This window comes from Triticum aestivum, chromosome 2A, assembly GCF_018294505.1.
Source record: "Triticum aestivum cultivar Chinese Spring chromosome 2A, IWGSC CS RefSeq v2.1, whole genome shotgun sequence".
Classification (NCBI taxonomy): domain Eukaryota; kingdom Viridiplantae; phylum Streptophyta; class Magnoliopsida; order Poales; family Poaceae; genus Triticum; species Triticum aestivum.
In genome coordinates this window covers 695388692-695406359 of record NC_057797.1, presented here as the reverse complement: position 1 = coordinate 695406359, position 17668 = coordinate 695388692, and the positions used below count along the sequence as shown (strand labels likewise).

Below are 17668 nucleotides of genomic sequence, written 5' to 3'. Positions count from 1 at the left end.
CCGCAGAGGAGGCGGCCCGCGCGCACGACACGGCGGCTCTTGAGGCCTCGTCGGGATATGAATTTTCCCGACGCGTCGAGCCAGCGGGCGTAGGATCTGGCGCCTCTCCCGCGGCTTTTCATCGACGAGGATCGTCGTGTCCACCGGAGGCGGCAGCGTCGCCTCGCCATCGCCGAGATGGATGTGGAAGCCATGGTGGTGTGGCACGAACGCTTCCCGCAGGACATCGTCAACGAGCGCCAATTCTACAAGCAAAGGAGGTTAGAGAGGGACGCGAGGAGGACGGAGCGAGCCGCCTATCAGGAGGACAAGCGTTCGCGGAAGCAGGCCGCTCAATTGAAACTGAAGCTACGAGAAACGTCAGGTTGGGACTTTGAAGACGAGCAGCATGCTGACGCCTACATTCAGACGTCGGAGGAGGACATTACTGAGTCGGAGTCAGAAAGCGACGAGTAGTGGTCTTTTCTTTTATCTGTGTACGTTAGAACTATCTATGTATCCATTTTATTGGAAAAAAATGGCCGGCGGCGCCGGCGACGAAGCAGGCGGACGAGGGTGTACTGTTTGATGTGGAGAGGCCAATCCAATGTGCCACCGACCAGCGGGCACGGTAAAAAAAGAGGGCGAGCACGCGCGTCCATCTTGTGTCCGCGTCGACGCAAATCCAGCTCAAAAATGAGTCGGGAATGGTCGACAGGCGGGCGAAAGCGGACGCGCGTCCGTTTGGGTCGACGCGTTGGGCCAACTTTCTTGTCCGCGCCGACCCAAACAGACAGCCGCGGACAAAATGGGTCGTCCCATTGAAGTTGCTCTCATTGAACTCCTTGTAAGTGCCCTTCCATGGCTGGAAATTAACACTCCAGCAGGGATTGATAAACGATTGTTGGACAATGTCAGGCGCATCTGCAATGAGTTCGAAAATGGTTCTGGCAGGTAAGCGAATGTTAATTCAGGGCCAACTATAAAATTCTTAAATGCAGTACAAATGCCGCAGATATGCACCCTCAAGACTAGTGTAAGAGACATGACTAGGTTACCCCCATGTCTTGTGAAAATTTACCACTTCGTGTGAATTATTTTGGTCATCACAGAGTGAGGGGAAGAGCTTTTCTTGCTGTGGAGAAGTTGTGCCAAGGTGAGAACAAACTGCAGCTGATCTTCCGAGTGCTGACTGAGGCCCTGTTTGGTTTGGCTGTGGATTTCTAAAAGCAGCTGTAAAAAATCTGCTGTGGAAAAACAGCTGTGAAAAATCTGATGTGAAAAAGATGTAGGTCATTTGGCAAACCAGCTGATATAGCTTTTTCAGATTTTGACCCTCAGCGGAATCAGATTTTGGAAAGCACGTCCTCAGCTGCTTTCGCTTTTGGTTTAAATTTTGGCAGTAGATTTCTGAAATCAAATTCTACTGGGTTCGGCCTTTTGTTCAAATTCTGATGCGCGGCAGCGGAATCCGTCGATAAAAGCTGAACCAAACAGGGCCTAAAGCAAGCCTAAGGAGGATTGAAGCGACAAAGAAAAGCATGAATGACTGGAGCAGCGCTGCTGCTGTCCAGCCTCAGGCTGATGCCGACGTATGCTCACATGACGACGAACCTGACACGGGAGAAGCTGCGGCCTCGACTTCCAGAAAGGCAGTGCAGAAGCACAAGAGCAAGTAGAAATCCAAGAAGTCCAAGGGCCGGGGCAAGAAGTGAGCTGCTGTAGCTGTGGCCCGTAGGCGCTGCGGTTTCCCTGTTGTGAAACATTTGCCTACATTGGAGAAAAACTTGTATATCCCATCACCGTAGAAGGTAGAACCAAAGTAGAGCAAGTGCTATATAATCCCATCACTGTAGAACCTAGCGGATAGCAGGTGCCGTGTTCTGCTTGGATGTGCTGGTGGCTTATGTTGTTGCCTTGCATATCCTTAGTTCCTTACTGCTGCTGCTACTACTAGCTGAGCCTGTTTGTGCCCTTTTTGTTGCCGTGTTTATGCCGCATCTTTTCATTGCAGACCCAGTTAAGCCAAAAAGTAGTTACAGTTCATCCCTGTGAAGCTTAACTAGTTACTAGAACAAATGGAGTACTACATTCGTTCTTAAAACATATAGTACTTGACAAACGGAAACTAGACCAACGGTTTGGACAAAAGGAAATGTGTTGCTTCACATCAGATCAGGGAGGGAACTTGGGATCGGATGACTGCAAGATTGATAGCATCTCTCAGCTTTGACTGGTTGTGAGGGCTTGTACTTCTGCCTATTTACTAGTATTATTATATTATATCCTAAGTATTTACCTTCGTCTGCCACTAGCCTGTTTTGCCGGCACCCACGAATGTGAAGTTCCAGCTAATTATGTGGAACGAGCTAACGGAAAGTATTAGGCCCTTTCTCTGCCTTGTGATCACTTTTCAATCCCCACATATTGCATGATTTTTTTTCCTTTTCTTTTTTTTTCAAAAGAAAAACGAGTCGACGAGCAAAACTGCATTGCTAAAACAGACTTGAAATTGGTGAAACCGTGGACAGCTTAAATTAATCATCCATATGAACAGACATACGACCAATTCTCAACACGCCAACAGCCATGATCCAGTAATACAAACGATGTGATGATAGCATTCGTAATTCACCTAGGCACAGAGTAATGCAAGCATGGATCACACTCCAGAACCAACACGTTCATAGCTACACCCGTACTGATACTCTCACAGCTCTAAGTTTAAATTAATCACCGTCAGTCAAACTGCAGACATGCTTAAAATAGGTACAAAGCCCCTAGAACCATGATAGCCGACTTGGATGACCGGGGCGAAGAAATGAAAGGGATGGGGTGCTCCAGGTGATCATCTCTTAGCATGCAACATCCCCTCCATTGTCCACAGCAGGCCTACATGATAGTCAACAACACAACTGAATATGTGCACAAACATTTTTTTTAATATAATCCAATAGGGGAGGAACCCCGCGGAATTATATTAAGGAGCTACAGGAGACCCCGAGCCGAACCCGACAAATTTTAGCCGAAGTGGCTAAACTCACAGGGGGTCAAACCAGAAACCACATCTGGGCTCCCACCTACATATATGCACAAACATTATATGTAGATAATGTATAAATAGAATTATCATATAATGGCATTATACTATGGTATACCACCTACATCTATTTAGTAGGGCTGCTAAATCAGTAACTGCCTCTCTTTTTTCCAAGTGTACTTATCCTGTTATCCTACTCACTGTTTGTGATTGATCTCACCATTTTTGCGATGTTCTCCACTTCTTTGTGTCCCCAAACAAATGGAACGCGTGTAGATATCTATGACCCCAAAGCAATTCATTTATAGTTTGAAAAATCAAGTGTGTATTGAAATAGTTTAAACGAGACATAGCTGCAGCTAGGATGGAGAAGTCTGAAGGCATTGTCCACAAGCACTAGCCGCGCCGCATCTAACACTTTAATCTAGAGTTTGGTACATGGGTTTGGGGTGAAAGACCATTCACAAAACAAATCGATGGTGAACCTGACATTAACTGAAGCAGATCAAAATTCAGGTGCTAACTTACTTCATCTAGACGGTCACATTGTTTCGCTGCTAAGACAAAACTGGAGGGGCTCTAAACAGTGTGTAGCAATGCAATGCTAAACGTTTGGCGAAAGAGAATAATAATTGGTGAAGGACCTTTGCAGATCTTGAGGGCGGCAAGGAACAAATTATAGATTAACTGGTTTGACCCTGAATACTTTACTGAGCGGCTACTTTTGTGCCCCTGAACAATTTACTACTAGCCACGCTAATAGAGCTACAACCACTATGTAGGTACTATACCAAATCTCAACTGTTAATTGACTACTACAATCGGACACGTAGAAGAGTCCCAAGGAGATAGAATCTCCCATTCTGCCTACATCCTACTTCATCTTTTGAGTTGAAAGTGGCTAAAGTTGCTTCCACGGGGGGTCAGACAGAAGCCAGAGCTGGGCTCCCACCTATATATATGCACAAACATTATGTAGCTAATATATAAATAGAACAAAAGCGATCAAATGTCTGTTCACAAAGGCATATTTGTTTTCTCAGCACAAGTTACTGGGGTTATACTATGGAATACCACCTACATCTATTTAGTAGGGCTGCTAAATCAGTAGCTGCATCCTGTTATCCTACTCACCGGTTGTGATTGATCTTACTGTTTTCACAAAGTTCTCCAGTTCTTAGTGTCTCCAACCAAACGGAACACGTTAAGATATCTATTCTATAACCCTAAAGCAATTCATTTCTAGTTTGAATAATCAAGTGTGCAGTGAAATAGTTAATGCCAGGCTCCGAGGCAGATAGAACAAGACATAATTGGAGCTGGGACGGGCAAGTCTGAAGGCATTGTCCACAGCCCAAGCCACGCCATACCTAACACTTTAATCTACAGTCTGGTACTTTAGTTTGGGATGAAAGGCCATTCAGGAAACAAATCAATGGCGAACCTGATATTAACTCAACCAGATTAAGAAACAAGTACTAACTTACTCAATCTAGACAGTCACATCGTTTCGCTGCTAAGACAAAACCAGAGAGGGGGTGTATTGGTGAAGACCCTTTGCAGATCTTGAGGGCAGCCAGGAACGAATTATAGATTGGTTTGACCCTGAATAATTTACCTAGCTGCTACTTTTATTCCCCTGACGATGACCAGTTTACTATTAGCCATGGTAATAGAGCTATAACCACACCTCTAGAGCTCTGCTGTTTGTGGAATAAATCAAGGTACTACCGTACTAGCACATTTCTACTGGCCTGTGATTAATCTATCTATGAACTATACAAAATCTCAACCATTAATTGGTTACTACAATCGGATACATAGAAGAGTTCCAAGGAGATAAGAGCATCTCCACTAGGCTCCCCAAGAAGCCCCCCAGAGGCACTTTTTCAGTGCCAGCGGGCGAAAAACTCTCCACTCACGCCCCCACGACCTTAAAAAACGCCGGATTTGACAAAAAACACAGCCGGCGGTACCACGGCGATCCCAGGCCACCGGGGGGCTGTTGGGGGCGGAGAGAGAAGATTTTGCATGTCAATGGCCCACTGTCAGCCTCTCACTCGCCTCTTCATACTTTTCCTCCCGGTCCCCACCCACGTGCCCACATACTCGCCCCCCCCCCCCTTGCTGGTCGCGGCCGGCCGGCCGCCTCCTTGCCGCACGCCGGCCTCTGCCTCCTCCGCCACCCTCTGCTCACATAGCTCCGCCGCGCCGCCCTACTGACAGCGCACCGCCGTCGCCGCCCTGCTCGTCGCGCGCCGGCCAAGCTGCCCATCGTGTCTTCTTGCCTTCACGGAGGAGGAGTGCGCGGCTGCGCGTGGCCGGGGCGGAGCTCGCCAGCGCCAGCCTGGGTGTGGCCAGGGCGGCCCGCGCCCGCGCCCGCCTCTGCGTGGCCGGGGCGGAGCTCGCCCGCGCCCGACGGGGCGTGGCCGGGGCGGCCCGCGCCCGCCTCTGCGTGGCCGGGGCGGAACTCGCCCGCGCCCGCCGGGGCGTGGCCGAGGCGGAGCTCGCCGGGGTGTGGCCGGGACGGCCCGCGCCCGCCTCTGCGTGGCCGGGCATGCACAGGCAGCAGCAGCCGGACGGGCGTGCTCGGCACCATGGTCCAGGGTGCCACAACACCTCGCCCAGGTCTTCTCGGCGGCGTCGAACGCGACGGCGGGGCAGGGAGGGGGCGGGCCACGCAGAACGGGAGCATGGGGGCGCTGTCGAGGCCGCACGCGAGGAGCACGGGCGCGCCGAGCTCGAGCAGCGCGTCTCCGGCAGCGGCGAAGACGACCGGCGCCCACGACGCGCGCCTCGACCTGCTCGTGGCCAAGGGGCTCAAGGTCAATGTCAAGGCCAAGACGGGCACAACCTGCTCTAGCTGCGCGACGAGGAGGTAGTCGGACGCCGCCGCGGGCAAGATGCTCGACGAAATGCCGCTCTGTTCGTGGGAGTCCAACACTGCTTGTGGGGATGCAACGAGTGGAACATTTTCGCCCCCCAAGTCAAATTTCTCGCCGGCAGCCCCCCTAGGGGCGAAAAAAATGCCTCCTGGGGGGGGGGCAAACGGCTGGAGATGCTCTAAGATCTCCCATTATGCCTACACCACTACTCCATCTTTTGAGTTGAAACTGGGCAAACATACAGGCTTGTTCTAGGCATACTACTCTGAATTTCTGAAATGGTTGTAGACTAATTAGTTTGCAATCACAAGGAACCGGCAGAAGGCATAGTGACCATGAATGCTGGTGCAAGGAGCGAGAACTCACTCGTGGTGAGAAGCCGAAGCCGAAGCCGAAGAAGGGGGAGGGGGAGCCAAGGGTTCGGGGAACTCCAGTGGGATTTCTTGGCTGAACAGGCTGAGGTGCTTGTCGAAGGCCGGGACGGGGCCGACGCTGGCCTCGTACTCGGCGATGGTGGCGGCGGCGAAGTCGTCGATTTGGTGGAGGTACAGCTTCTCCTCCTCCGAGAGCGAGGTGGCGCGGTAGTAGTGGCGCGCCTTGTGCATGTCCGAGAGGTCGGCGCAGTACTCGCCGAGCATCAGCTCGAGATCCATCACCGCCTCGATGTCCTGCACCTTTTTCTCCAGCGCATCGATCGCGCGGTCCGTCCGCACCGCGTACTCTCCTATCATCCGCACCTTGTACTCCCCTTCCTGGATCTTCGCGGCCACCAGCGCCTTGGCCTTGGCGTCCTGCATGACACGAACGCCGATTCGTGAAACCCTAGTTGATTTCGACCACCCCGATAGATCAGCAATCGCGGAAGCTTAGGCCGGCCGATCAGCACTTGACGATCCACGAGGTCTGAGAGAGGGAGAGGGAGAGCGAGAGAGGGATACCATGGAAACCTTGCCGTCGCCGGCGCCGGACGTCGATGTCGCCATCACGGGACGGGGGGAGCGAGATAAGGGGAATTTCTTTGCGAGCGGGCTAGTCGTCGGTCGACCGAAAATGTTTATGTGGCCGGTCGATTTACCTTGTTCTATCTGAACCGTTGGGTCAGGATCCGACGGACTGCGCATCGTCTTCCAGGTCGAATTGTACGTATTGCTCCCCTTCTTCTTTGACCACCAATGATCCAGCCAGGCGAACCACCTGTCTCCGCCGCCCCGCCCTCCCCCTCAACCTCCACCTATTGTCGTGCTTGTCGCCCAAGGCCTTCCCTCTAAGCCCCGCCGACCTCCAGTTCGAGCATCGATGAACCATCACACTGACACCGGTAAACCTTCTAACTCGCCTCCACCGGCTCGCTGCCGACTGCGGCTTGTTCCTGGGCCAAAGCCTTGTCAGTGTGCCCGGATCTTGCTTCGCTCGCCCAAGTGTCGCCATCGGCGGCCTTGGTGTTATGCTGCACCTCCTTCCTTCCCAACGAAATCGCCTAACCCAAATTCGGTTTTTAGGCAAGTTACTTCTAGCTGAACTGGATGTCTTTGGCTTGGATGTACCGATGTTTTGTGTCGTGGATGTTTGTTTAAGAACGACCGTAACTAGTGTTGGCGACAATGACAACATGAGACTATAGGTAGAGTCATAGATTTTCTTCTCGTTCTCATTTGAATAGACGAAATGTTGCTTCACAACTGATCAAGGAACAAGGATTGGACGATTGGAAGATTAGTAGTACCTCAGCTTGGTGCGGACCAGTCCATAGATCCACCAATAACCTCACAAGCTTTAAGTGGACCGTTGACAAGAGCTTGTGCACGTGCCATAGAAAACTGAGGTGAATTCTTTCCTGCTTGAGATCCATATACATTTGGATGAGATTTAACTACCCTATGCATGATTAGGTACAATGATGATCACCACGACGAAGCGAGAAAGAAACTCCAAGTATTAGAAAAGGAACATGGAAGATGGTGCCCAATGAATTGTTGGAAATATGCCCTAGAGGCAATAATAAAAAGATTATTATTATATTTCCTTGTTCATGATAATTGTCTTTTATTCATGCTATAATTGTATTATCCGGAAATCGTAATACATGTGTGAATACATAGACACCAACATGTCCCTAGTAAGCCTCTAGTTGACTAGCTCGTTGATCAACAGATAGTCATGGTTTCTTGACTATGGACATTGGATGTCATTGATAACGAGATCACATCATTAGGAGAATGATGTGATGGACAAGACCCAATCTTGAACATAGCACAAGATCGTATAGTTCGTTTGCTAGAGTTTTTCCAATGTTAAGTATCTTTTCCTTAGACCATGAGATCGTGTAACTTCCTCATACCGTAGGAGTGCTTTGTGTGTACCAAACGTCACAACGTAACTGGGTGACTATAAAGGTATACTATGGGTATCTCCGAAAGTGTCTGTTGGGTTGACACGGATCAAGACTGGGATTTTTCACTCCATATAACGGAGAGGTATCTCTGGGCCCACTCGGTAATGCATCATCATAATGAGCTCAAAGTGACCAAGTGTCTGGTCACGGGATCATGCATTACGGTATGAGTAAAGTGACTTGCCGGTAACGAGATTGAACGAGGTATTGGGATACCGACGATCGAATCTCGGGCAAGTAAAATACCGATTGACAAAGGGAATTGTATACGAGGTTGCTTGAATCCTCGACATCGTGGTTCATCCGATGAGATCATCGAGGAGCATGTGGGAGCCAACATGAGTATCCAGATCCCGCTGTTGGTTATTGACTGGAGAGTCGTCTCGGTCATGTCTACATGTCTCCCGAACCCGTAGGGTCTACACACTTAAGGTTCGGTGACGCTAGGGTTGTATAGATATGAGTATGCAGTAATCCGAAAGTTGTTCGGAGTCCCGGATGAGATCCTGGACATCACAAGAAGTTCTGGAATGGTCCGGAGGTGAAGGATTATATATAGGAAGTGTTATTTCGGCCATCGGGAAAGTTTCGGGGTCACCGGTATTGTACCGGGACCACCGGAAGGGTCCCGGGGGTCCACCGGGTGGGGCCACCCATCCCGGAGGGCCCCCATGGGCTGAAGGAACCAGCCCATAGTGGGCTGGTGCGCCCCCCTTTGGGCCCCCCCATGCGCCTAGGGTTGGGAACCCTAGGGGAGGGGGCGCCTCCACTTGCCTTGGGGGGCACTCCTCCCCCTTGGCCGCCGCCCCCCTAGGAGATCCCATCTCCTAGGGCCGGCGCACCCCCTAGGGGCCTATATAAAGGGGGGAGGGAGGGCAGCCGCACCCCTGAAGCCTTGGCGCCTCCCTCTCCCCTGCTACACCTCTCCCTCTCGCAGTAGAACGGCGAAGCCCTGCTGCGGTGACTGCTGCCTCCACCACCACGCCATCGTGCTGCTGGATCTTCATCAACCTCTCCTTTCCCCTTGCTGGATCAAGAAGGAGGAGACGTCACGCTGACCGTACATGTGTTGAACGCGGAGGTGCCGTCCGTTCGGCGCTAGGATCTCCGGTGATTTGGATCACGTCGAGTACGACTCCCTCATCCCCGTTCTCTTGAACGCTTCCGCTCGCGATCTACAAAGGTATGTAGATGCATCCGATCACTCGTTGCTAGATGAACTCACAGATGGATCTTGGTGAAAACGTAGGAAATTTTTTTGTTTTCTGCAACGTTCCCCAACAGTGGCATCAAGAGCTAGGTCTATGCGTAGTTCTTTTTGCACGAGTAGAACATAATTTGTTGTGGGCGTAGATGTTGTCAAGTTTCTTGCCGCTACTAGTCTTATTTTGCTTCAGCGGTATTGTGGGATGAAGCGGCCCGGACCAACCTTACACGTACGCTTACGTGAGACCGGTTCCACCGACTGACATGCACTAGTTGCATAAGGTGGCTGGCGGATGTCTGTCTCTCCCACTTTACTTGGAGCGGATTTGATGAAAAGGGTCCTTATGAAGGGTAAATAGAAGTTGACAAATCACGTTGTGGCTTTAACGTAGGTAAGAAAACGTTCTTGCTAGAACCCTCTTGCAGCCATGTAAAACTTGCAACAACAATTAGAGGACGTCTAACTTGTTTTTGCAGCAAGTGTTCTGGGATGTGATATGGCCAAAGTTGTGATGAATGATGAATGATATATATGTGATGTATGAGATCATGTTCTTGTAATAGGGATCACGACTTGCATGTCGATGAGTATGACAACCGGCAGGAGCCATAGGAGTTGTCTTTATTTTTGTATGACCTGCGTGTCATTGAGAAACGCCATGTAAATTACTTTACTTTATTGCTAAATGTGTTAGCCATAGTAGTAGAAGTAATAGTTGGCGAGCAACTTCATGGAGACACGATGATGGAGATCATGATGATGGAGATCATGGTGTCATGTCAGTGACAAGATGATCATGGAGCCCCAAGATGGAGATCAAAGGAAGCTATATGATACTGGCCATATCATGTCACTATTATTTGATTACATGTGATGTTTATCATGTTTTTGCATCTTGTTTACTTAGAACAACGGTAGTAAATAAGATGATCCCTCATTATAATTTCAAGAAAGTGTTCCCCCTAACTGTGCACTGTTGCGATAGTTCGTTGTTTCGAAGCACCACGTGATGATCGGGTGTGATAGATTCCAACGTTCACATACAACGGGTGTAAGATAGATTTACACATGCAAACACTTAGGTTGACTTGACGAGCCTAGCATGTACAGACATGGCCTCGGAACACAGAAGACCGAAAGGTCGAGCATGAGTCGTATAGAAGATACGATTAACATGAAGATGTTCACCGATGTTGACTAGTCCGTCTCACGTGATGATCGGACACGGCCTAGTTAACTCGGATCATGTTATACTTAGATGACTGGAGAGATGTCTATCTAAGTGGGAGTTCATTGAATAATTTGATTAGATGGACTTAATTATCATGAACTTAGTCTAAAATCTTTACAACATGTATTGTAGATCAAATGGCCAACATTGTCCTCAACTTCAACGCGTTCCTAGAGAAAACCAAGCTGAAAGACGATGGCAGCAACTATACGGACTGGGTCCGGAACCTGAGGATCATCCTCATAGCTACCAAGAAAGATTATGTCCTACAAGCACCGCTAGGTGAAGCACCTGCTCTCCCTGCAGAACAAGACGTTCTAAACGCTTGGCAGACACGTACCGATGATTACTCCCTCGTTCAGTGCGGCGTGCTTTAGAGCTTAGAGCCGGGGCTCCAAAAGCGTTTTGAGAGATATGGAGCATATGAGATGTTCGAAGAGCTGAAAATGGGTTTTCAAGCTCATGCCCGGGTCGAGAGATATGAAGTCTCCGACAAGTTCTTCAGCTGTAAGATGGAGGAAAACAGTTCTATCAGTGAGCACATACTCACTATGTCTGGGTTACATAACCGCTTGACTCAGCTGGGAGTTAATCTCCTGGATGACCGGTCATTGGCAGAATCCTTCAGTCGCTTCCACCGAGCTACAAGAGCTTTGTGATGAACTTCAATATGCAGGGGATGGAAAAGACCATTCCTGAAGTATTTGCAATGCTGAAATCAGCAGAGGTAGAAGTCAAAAAGGAACATCAAGTGTTGATGGTGAATAAAACCACTAAGTTCAAGAAAGGCAAGGGTAAGAAGAACTTCAAGAAGGACGGCAAGGGAGTTGCCGCGCCCGGTAAGCAAGCAGCCGGGAAGAAGCCAAAGAATGGACCCAAGCCCGAGACCGAGTGCTTTTATTGCAAGGGAAGTGGTCACTGGAAGCGGAACTGCCCCAAATACTTAGCGGACAAGAAGGCCGGCATCACGAAAGGTATATGTGATATACATGTAATTGATGTGTACCTTACCAGTACTCGTAATAGCTCCTGGGTATTTGATACCGGTGCGGTTTCTCACATTTGTAACTCAAAGTAGGAGCTGCGGAATAAGCGGAGACTGGCGAAGGACGAGGTGACGATGCGCGTCGGGAATGGTTCCAAGGTCGATGTGATTGCCGTCGGCACGCTACCTCTACATTTACCTACGGGATTAGTTTTAAACCTCAATAATTGTTATTTAGTGCCAGCTTTGAGCATGAACATTATATCAGGATCTCGTTTAATTCGAGATGGCTACTCATTTAAATCCGAGAATAATGATTGTTCTATTTATATGAGAGATATGTTTTATGGTCATGCTCCGATGGTGAATGGTTTATTCTTAATGAATCTCGAGCGTAATGCTACACATATTCATAGTGTGAATACCAAAAGATGTAAGGTTGATAATGATAGTCCCACATACTTGTGGCACTGCCGCCTTGGTCACATAGGTGTCAAACGCATGAAGAAGCTCCATGCAGATGGACTTTTAGAGTCTCTTGATTACGAATCATTTGACACGTGCGAACCATGCCTCATGGGTAAAATGACCAAGACTCCGTTCTCAGGAACAATGGAGCGAGCAACAAACTTATTGGAAATCATACATACTGATGTGTGCGGTCCAATGAGTGTTGAGGCTCGCGGTGGCTATCGTTATGTTCTCACCCTCACTGATGACTTGAGTAGATATGGGTATGTCTATTTAATGAAACACAAGTCTGAGACCTTTGAAAAGTTCAAGGAATTTCAGAGTGAGGTCGAGAATCAACGTGACAGGAAAATCAAGTTCTTGCGATTAGATCATGGTCGAGAATACTTGAGTCACGAATTTGGCACACACTTAAGAAAATGTGGAATAGTTTCACAACTCACGCCGCCTGGAACACCTCAGCGTAATGGTGTGTCCGAACGTCGTAATCGCACTCTATTAGATATGGTGCAATCTATGATGTCTCTTACCGATTTACCGCTATCATTCTGGGGCTATGCTTTAGAGACTGTCGCATTCACTTTAAATAGGGCTCCGTCGAAATCCGTTGAGACGACACCGTATGAATTATGGTTTGGGAAGAAACCTAAGCTGTCATTTCTAAAAGTTTGGGGATGCGATGCTTATGTCAAGAAACTTCAACCTGAAAAGCTCGAACCCAAGTCGGAAAAATGCGTCTTCATAGGATACCCTAAAGAAACTATTGGGTATACCTTCTACCTCAGATCCGAAGGCAAGATCTTTGTTGCCAAGAATGGATCCTTTCTAGAGAAGGAGTTTCTCTCGAAAGAAGTAAGTGGGAGGAAAGTAGAACTTGATGAAGTATTACCTCTTGAACCGGAAAATGGCGCAACTCAAGAAAATGTTCCTGAGGTGCCTGCACCGACTAGAGAGGAAGTTAATGATGATGATCATGAAACTTCAGATCAAGTTGCTACTGAACTTCCTAGGTCCACAAGGACACGTTCGGCACCAGAGTGGTAAGGCAACCCTGTCTTGGAAATCATGTTGTTAGACAACAGTGAACCTTCGAACTATGAAGAAGCGATGGCGGGCCCAGATTCCGACAAATGGCTGGAAGCCATGAAATCCGAGATAGGATCCATGTATGAAAACGAAGTATGGACTTTGACTGACGTGCCCGTTGAGCGGCGAGCCATAGAAAATAAATGGATCTTTAAGAAGAAGACAGACGCGGATGGAAATGTGACCATCTATAAAGCTCGGCTTGTCGCTAAGGGTTATCGACAAGTTCAAGGGGTTGACTACGATGAGACTTTCTCACCCGTAGCGAAGCTGAAGTCCGTCTGAATCATATTAGCAATTGCCGCATTCTATGATTATGAGATATGGCAAATGGACGTCAAAACGGCATTCCTTAATGGTTTCCTTAAGGAAGAATTGTATATGATGTAGCCGGAAGGTTTTGTCGATCCTAAGAATGCTGACAAGGTGTGCAAGCTCCAACGCTCGATTTATGGGTTGGTGCAAGCATCTCGGAGTTGGAACATTCGCTTTGATGAGATGATCAAAGTGTTTGGGTTTATGCAGACTTATGGAGAAGCCTGCGTTTACAAGAAAGTGAGTGGGAGCTCTGTAGCATTTCTCATATTATATGTAGATGACATACTTTTGATGGGAAATGATATAGAGCTTTTGGACAACATTAAGGCCTACTTGAATAAGAGTTTTTCAATGAAGGACCTTGGAGAAGCTGCTTATATATTAGGCATCAAGATCTATAGAGATAGATCAAGACGCCTCATAGGTCTTTCACAAAGCACATACCTTGATAAGATATTGAAGAAGTTCAATATGGATAAGTCTAAGAAGGGGTTCTTGCCTGTGTTGCAAGGTGTGAAATTGAGCTCAGCTCAATGTCCGACCACGGCAGAAGATATAGAAGAGATGAGTGTCATCCCCTATGCCTCAGCCATAGGGTCTATTATGTATGCGATGCTATGTACCAGACCTGATGTAAACCTTGCCGTAAGTTTGGTAGGTAGGTACCAAAGTAATCCCGGCAAGGAACACTGGACAGCGGTCAAGAATATCCTGAAGTACCTAAAAAGGACTAAGGAAATGTTTCTCGTTTATGGAGGTGACGAAGAGCTCGTCGTAAAGGGTTACGTCGATGCTAGCTTCGACACAGATCTGGATGACTGTAAGTCACAAACCGGATACGTGTATATTTTGAATGGTGGGGCAGTAAGCTGGTGCAGGTGCAAGCAGAGCATCGTGGCGGGATCTACATGTGAAGCGGAGTACATGGCAGCCTCGGAGGCAGCGCATGAAGCAATTTGGGTGAAGGAGTTCATCACCGACCTAGGAGTCATACCCAATGTGTCGGGGCCGATCAAACTCTTCTGTGACAACACTGGAGCTATTGCACTTGCCAAGGAGCCCAGGTTTCACAAGAAGACCAGACACATCAAGCGTCGCTTCAACTCCATTCGTGAAAATGTTCAAGATGGAGACATAGATATTTGTAAAGTACATACGGACCTGAATGTAGCAGATTCGTTGACTAAACCTCTCCCTAGAGCAAAACATGATCAACACCAGAATTCCATGGGTGTTCGATTCATCACAATGTAACTAGATTATTGACTCTAGTGCAAGTGGGAGACTGTTGGAAATATGCCCTAGAGGCAATAATAAAAGGATTATTATTATATTTCCTTGTTCATGATAATTGTCTTTTATTCATGCTATAATTGTGTTATCCGGAAATCGTAATACATGTGTGAATACATAGACACCAACATGTCCCTAGTAAGCCTCTAGTTGACTAGCTCGTTGATCAACAGATAGTCATGGTTTCCTGACTATGGACATTGGATGTCATTGATAACGAGATCACATCATTAGGAGAATGATGTGATGGACAAGACCCAATCCTGAACATAGCACAAGATCGTATAGTTCGTTTGCTAGAGTTTTTCCAGTGTCAAGTATCTTTTCCTTAGACCATGAGATCGTGTAACTCCCGGATACCGTAGGAGTGCTTTGGGTGCACCAAACGTCACAACGTAACTGGGTGACTATAAAGGTATACTATGGGTATCTCCAAAAGTGTCTGTTGGGTTGACACGGATCAAGACTGGGATTTGTCACTCCGTATAACGGAGAGGTATCTCTGGGCCCACTCGGTAATGCATCATCATAATGAGCTCAAAGTGACCAAGTGTCTGGTCATGGGATCATGCATTACGGTACGAGTAAAGTGACTTGCCGGTAACGAGATTGAACGAGGTATTGGGATACCGACGATCGAATCTCGGGCAAGTAAAATACCGATTCACAAAGGGAATTGTATACGGGGTTGCTTGAATCCTCGACATTGTGGTTCATCCGATGAGATCATCGAGGAGCATGTGGGAGCCAACATGAGTATCCAGATCCCGCTGTTGGTTATTGACCGGAGAGTCGTCTCGGTCATGTCTACATGTCTCCTGAAACCGTAGGGTCTACACACTTAAGGTTCGGTGACGCTAGGGTTGTATAGATATGAGTATGCAGTAATCCGAAAGTTGTTCGGAGTCCCGTATGAGATCCTGGACGTCACGAGCAGTTCCAGAATGGTCCAGAGGTGAAGAATTATATATAGGAAGTGTTATTTCGGCCATCGGGAAAGTTTTGGGGTCACCGGTATTGTATCGGGACCACCGGGATGGGTGGCCCCACCCGGTGGACCCCCGGGACCCATCCGGTGGTCCCGGTATAATACCGGTGACCCTCGAATCTTTCCCGATGGCTGAAACTTCACTTCCTATATATAATTCTTTACCTCCGGATCATTCCGGAACTCTTCATGACGTCCGGGATCTCATCCGGGACTCCGAACAACTTTCGGGTTACTGCATATTCATATCTCTACAACCCTAGCGTCACCGAACCTTAAGTGTGTAGACCCTACGGGTTCGGGAGACATGTAGACATGACCGAGATGGCTCTCCGGTCAATAACCAACAGCGGGATGTGGATACCCATGTTGGCTCCCACATGCTCCTCGATGATCTCATCGGATGAACCACGATGTCGAGGATTCAAGCAACCCCGTATGCAATTCCCTTTGTCAATCGGTACGTTACTTGCCCGAGATTCGATCGTCGGTATCCCAATACCTCGTTCAATCTCGTTACCGGCAAGTCACTTTACTCGTACCGTAATGCATGATCCCGTGACCAGAAACTTGGTCACTTTGAGCTCATTATGATGATGCATTACCGAGTGGGCCCAGCGATACCTCTCTGTCATACGGAGTGACAAATCCCAGTCTTAATCCGTGTCAACCCAACAGATACTTTTGGAGATACCCGTAGTATACCTTTATAGTCACCTAGTTACGTTGTGATGTTTGGTACACCCAAAGCACTCCTACGGTATCCGGGAGTTACACGATCTCATGGTCTAAGGAAAAGATACTTGACATTGGAAAACTCTAGCAAACGAACTATACGATCTTGTGCTGTGTTTAGGATTGAGTCTTGTCCATCACATCATTCTCCTAATGATGTGATCTCGTTAACAATGACATCCAATGTCCATAGTCAGGAAACCATGACTATCTGTTGATCAACGAGCTAGTTAACTAGAGGCTTACTAGGGACATGTTGGTGTCTATGTATTCACACATGTATTACGATTTCCGGATAACACAATTATAGCATGAATAAAAGACAATTATCATGAACAAGGAAATACAATAATAATCCTTTTATTATTGCCTCTAGGGCATATTTCCAACAGTCTCCCACTTGCACTAGAGTCAATAATCTAGTTACATTGTGATGAATCGAACACCCATGGAATTCTGGTGTTGATTATGTTTTGCTCTAGGGAGAGGTTTAGTCAACGGATCTGCTACATTCAGGTCCGTATGTACTTTACAAATATCTATGTCCCCATCTTGAACATTTTCACGAATGGAGTTGAAGCGACGCTTGATGTGCCTGGTCTTCTTGTTAAACCTGGGCTCCTTGGCAAGTGCAATAGCTCCATTGTTGTCACAGAAGAGTTTGATCGGCCCCGACGCATTGGGTATGACTCCTAGGTCGGTGATGAACTCCTTCACCCAAATTGCTTCATGCGCTGCCTCCGAGGCTGCCATGTACTCCGCTTCACATGTAGATCCCGCCACGACGCTCTACTTGCAACTGCACCAGCTTACTGCCCCACCATTCAAAATATACACGTATCCGGTTTGTGACTTAGTGTCATCCAGATCTGTGTCGAAGCTAGCGTCGACGTAACCCTTTACGACGATGTAACACCCTCGATGCGACTATAGCTCCCACGTGTCGAGGCACAACTTAGAGACATAATCGCATTGAAGGCATATGTCGCAAGTTAGGCAATCTTCACAACGTCCCATGTAATATGAATAATAAAGGGGAGAACATAGTTGGCTTACAC

The 17668-nt window shown here is 48.0% G+C and overlaps 1 protein-coding gene across 2 annotated transcripts; it reads right to left on the bottom strand.

Annotated features, from left to right (window-relative positions):
- Positions 1–2485: 2485 nt before the first annotated feature.
- Positions 2486–6955, bottom strand: LOC123190312 (uncharacterized). Of its 2 annotated transcripts, none has more exons than XM_044602929.1 (3): positions 6843–6955; positions 6271–6695; positions 2486–2871 (listed from the first exon to the last, which is right to left on the bottom strand). In XM_044602929.1, exons 1-3 carry the CDS (start codon positions 6885–6887, stop codon positions 2835–2837), a joined length of 507 nt encoding a protein of 168 aa, XP_044458864.1. In that variant the 5' UTR covers positions 6888–6955; the 3' UTR covers positions 2486–2834. The 2 variants fall into 2 exon arrangements, with proteins under 2 accessions (XP_044458864.1, XP_044458863.1); XM_044602928.1 differs by having other exon boundaries at positions 2826–3059.
- Between the last annotated feature and the right edge of the window lie 10713 nt (positions 6956–17668).

What these genes read in the sequence shown, in the direction of transcription:
- LOC123190312 (XM_044602928.1), bottom strand. Translation starts at nt 6,887, where the DNA reads ATGGCGACATCGACGTCCGGCGCCGGCGACGGCAAGGTTTCCATG. An exon ending in GCGACGGCAAGGTTTCCATG is followed by an intron (nt 6,696 to 6,842) that starts GTATCCCTCTCT and finishes CGTGTCATGCAG; the next exon opens with GACGCCAAGGCCAAGGCGCT. An exon ending in GCTTCGGCTTCTCACCACGA is followed by an intron (nt 3,060 to 6,270) that starts GTGAGTTCTCGC and finishes GCATATATGTAG; the next exon opens with GTGGGAGCCCAGATGTGGTT.